Source organism: Homarus americanus, unplaced genomic scaffold (assembly GCF_018991925.1).
Source record: "Homarus americanus isolate GMGI-L3 unplaced genomic scaffold, GMGI_Hamer_2.0 scaffold39392, whole genome shotgun sequence".
Classification (NCBI taxonomy): Eukaryota; Metazoa; Arthropoda; class Malacostraca; order Decapoda; family Nephropidae; genus Homarus; species Homarus americanus.
The window spans coordinates 578,020-582,206 of NW_024726055.1; the positions used below are offsets into that span (position 1 = coordinate 578,020).

The 4,187-nt window shown below is 47.2% G+C and overlaps 1 protein-coding gene across 1 annotated transcript; it reads left to right on the top strand.

The window, feature by feature from the left end:
- Positions 1–3,503, top strand: LOC121865337 (elastin-like). Its single transcript, XM_042364678.1, has 3 exons — positions 1–44; positions 2,196–2,893; positions 2,938–3,503. Exons 1-3 carry the CDS (start codon positions 1–3, stop codon positions 3,501–3,503), a joined length of 1,308 nt encoding a protein of 435 aa, XP_042220612.1.
- The last annotated feature ends 684 nt before the right edge of the window (positions 3,504–4,187 follow it).

The following is a 4,187-nucleotide window of genomic DNA, read 5'->3' on the forward strand; positions in this document are numbered from 1 at the left end:
ATGTATGCCTACTGTACGTATGCTCAAAATGACAGCATTTGCTGGTGAGTACAGTATATACAGTACAGTACAGTATTGGTATACATAATTTTGCTTATCTAGAATATATTGTACGTGGACAGTAATGTTTGTGTAAATAAATACAGCTCTGTGTCTGTCTGTGCAAGACTCTGGAAAACTTTCCCCAGTACTGTACAGTACATGGTGAAAATTTCCAGTCGTTGCTGTGACACACATCTCCATTCATGCCTCGCACGCGTGTATCATATATCGTAGATTTCATGTTTTCTATATATATATTTACTTAAACACATTTTTAGGATTATGTGAGTAAAAAAAATGGTGGTTCTGACTTAATTAGAACTGATTTTATAGGCACCGGTATAAACATTTCTTAGTTTTTTTTTTTGTACCTGTACCGTTCATATAAAAGAATTGAGCCCCCATCATTATACGTAAGACTGCCCTAAGTCAGACAATATGGGGCTCAAGCTAGTCCGACTTATATGCTCCCCTCCTCCCAGCCTCCCGGGTAAATTTGACCACCATTTTGTTGAAAAATCACATCCAAAAACAAAATTAAAGGTAACAATACTTATTTACATTGTACTTACATTGTAGCAGATTAATTTTTAGATTATTGTAGCAGACAAATCTTCATGAAACTTGGGTTGGAGGATAAAGAGGGGTCGCTTAAACTTATTTTACTGCTGTTTCACTTATACCTGTACTATTTAGTTTCAGTTATATAATGGGAGAGTGTTTGTCCATGCAAGATGCATAGTTTAGACATTTAGACTCTCGGAATACTTTCCCCAGCACCACCTATGCATAGTTTAGCCTCTTGGAAAACTTTCCCCAGTACCCAGAAAAATTCCCGGGATGTGTGATTTTTTCCAGTGATGAGAAATTAGTCTTAATAAAGTACCCAGAAATCTCTCATTCAAAAAGAGCTCTGCACCAATTATTCCGGCTAACAAGGATATCACTGTACTGTACAGTATATAGGCATTACATACCAGGAGTGGAATAAGGTTATGGTTCAGTACTACAAAACAAAACTCCAAATACTTGTATAAAACTACAGTGGTAGGGTGAGGGATGGTTATTTGGAAATAAAATGAATTTTTTTGGGCAGCTACTAAACAAACAAGTGTGCACACAAGCATTACATATATGTACAAAATTCACAGTTTTACATATGTTTGCCCTCAAGCCAGTCCCTTACTGTTTTTTGTGTGTAATTGCATCAGTACTATATAATTGTTTAGGCAATGGTTTTCCTGAGAAATTGAATCGCCAGATACATTACTGTATTTTTTCTCTTCTGTTTATTTAAAAATAAGAAAGGATGAAAGGGCAGATAGTGCAGTAGTTCTATATTCCCTGGGCCAAGTTTATACAGCATCTGATGGGTGTCCTTTGTGTTAGAGAATGGTGATCAAGCTGATATGAGGAATCAAAAATATCCCTCTTGCTGTTAAAGATTTATTTTGTCGTTTATAAAATTATATAAAACCCTCAGATAGGTATTGCATCTGTAACATCTAATATTAAAGCTGTAGATGACAAGTCAGCTTGCTATAAACTGCCACGTCAACATCCAATTTATTTTCTCAACAACATGCACAGATAAAGTATTATTGATGTACACATTCTTTACTTTTATTTCCATTATTATCAGTCATAGATTTTTTTTACTTTCTTATTATGTTTAAGAATGATGTATTCTTCATTTTATTCAAATTATATATAATTATGAATAATTACTTCAAATCGTAAGCTTAAAACTATGACTCAAGTCTGTAAAATATATGTAGATACTGTGTGTTATATGCATAGAGGTTTATTTTTATGTTCAAATGTGAATGGTTCCATGCAGTAAATCATTCATAGCAAAATGTAATAAAAAGATGGATACTGAACATGCATGTTGTGCCATAGCTTATGATGGACCTTCTTAACATGATTACGTGACGTGTCAAACTCTTATATGTGTTCATTATCTATGTGTAATAAAATGTAGACTACTACTACTACATGGAATATTTGTTTAAATTCCTTTGCAAATTTAGATATTTCTTAGAGGTGGTGGTGCCCCCAGTGACCTTTCCAGGGACACTGTAGCTTCCAGGGACCATTGCTGTAGCAGCTGCTCACCCAGGGGCCCTGTCAGGGGTATCGACCTCCCCCAGGGGCACTCCCAGGGGTGGTGGCGCCACCAGGTCCCACTCGGAGACGGTGGCACCCCCAGGGACCCTCCCAGAGGTGGTGGCACCTCCAGAGACACTCCAAGGAACAGTGGCACCTGCGGGGACCTTCGCATGGACCCTCCCAAGGTCGGCAGTGCCCCTAGGTACCCTCATAGGGGCGGCAGCGCCCCAAGGGGCTCTCTCACAGGTGGCGGTGCCCCCAGGGGTCCTTTCAGGCGTGGTGGCGCCCCCAGCGACCCTTTCAGGGGCAGCGGGGCCCCCAGGGTCCTTATTTGCGACACTGAGCCTGGCATTGCCTCTATGGGGCGCAACCGCCCCTGACAGAGCCTCTGGGGGTGCCAGAGCCCTTGGCAGGGCCTCTGGGGCTCCTGGCTGCGCCACAGCCCCTGGCAGGGCTCCTGCGGGCACCGCTGCTCTTGGCAGGGCCCCTGGGGTCGCTGTTGTTCCAGGGAGGGACTCTGGGGGCGCCACCGCCCCGGGAAGGGACACCTGGGTCGCCACCTACCCTGGTAGGGTTCCTGGGGGCGCCACTGTCCCTGGAAAGGTCCATGAGAGCGCCACCGCCCCTGGCAGGGCCCCTGGGAGGATACCTCCTTTGGGAGGGCCCCTGGGGGCACTGCTGCCCCTAAGGAGAGCCTCTGGGTGCGCCGTTGCACCTGGAAGGGCCCCTGGGGGCGCTGGTGCCCCTAAGCAGAGCCCCTTGGCGCACCATTGCACCTGGGAGAGACCCTGGGGGCGCCACCGCCCCTGGCAGAAACCCTGGGGGTGCCACCTTCCCTGTCGGGGCCTCTGGGGGGCGCCACCTTCCCTGTCGGGGCCCCTGGGGGCGCCACTACCCCTGGGAGGGCTCCTGGGGTCGCCGTTGCACCTGGTAGGGCTCATGTGGGAGCCACCGTCCCTGAAAGGTCCCCTGGCAGGGCCTCTGGGGGCTCCACCGCCCCTAACAAGGCTTCTGGGGGCGCCAGAGACCCTGGCAGGGACAGTGGCGCTAACAGGGGCTTTGCCAGGGGCGGTGGCACCCCAGGGGTTCTGCCAGGGGTAGTGATGCCCCCAGGGGCCTTCCCAAGGGAAATGGTGCCCCCAGGATCCGTCCCAAGGACAGCTGCGCCTCCAAAGGCCCTGCCAGGGGCGGTGGCGCCCCTAAGGGTCCTCCCAAGGACAATGGCACTCCCAGGGATCCGTCCAGGTGCCACGGAGCACCCAGAAGCTTTCATTAGAGGCAGGTCCTGGCAGGGCTCCTGGAAGCGTCACCGCCCCTGCAAGGGCCCCTGGGGGCGCAGTTGCCCCTAAGGAGAACCCCTGGGGGTGCTGTTGCCTCTAAGGTGGGCCCCAAGTGGCAATATCCTACCGCCTTCTGGGGCAGAATCCTACCATCTTCTGGGGCAGAATCCTACCGCCTACTTGGGCAGAATCCTACCGCCTACTGGGGCAGAATCTTACAGCCTACTGGGGTAGAATCCTACCGTCTACTGGGGCAGAATCCCATCTCTACTGGGGCAGAATCCTACCATCTGCTGGGGCAGAACCCAACCGTCTTCTGGGGCAGAATCCTACCATCTGCTGGGGCAGAATCCTACCGTCACCCATTTAATTTTTCAAAAGTCTTTAAACTTCATAATAAAATAAACGTATTCAACAAATGTCTGGCTGGGTTCCTTCTATGCATTCCTAAATCTACTATAGAATTCATTGGCCTCTCTAACATTGTAAACAACGGCCTTTATCCTTTCAAGAGTCTCAGAAGCCTTATTTGACAACATCGTGACAAGTATCGGCAATAAAAAAGAAACTAAAAAAATGGTTCAACTTCACAGAATCTAAATAAAAGTTTCACCCTTTAAGTAAACCAAGCAGTATTTAAGTACTCCAGGCAATATATAAGTACTACCAACATATAGGCTTTACTAACGTACAGTATTGTTAATGAATGTGATGAGAATACTTCAAAGTTTGTAGTTATGTAGTAGATCTATT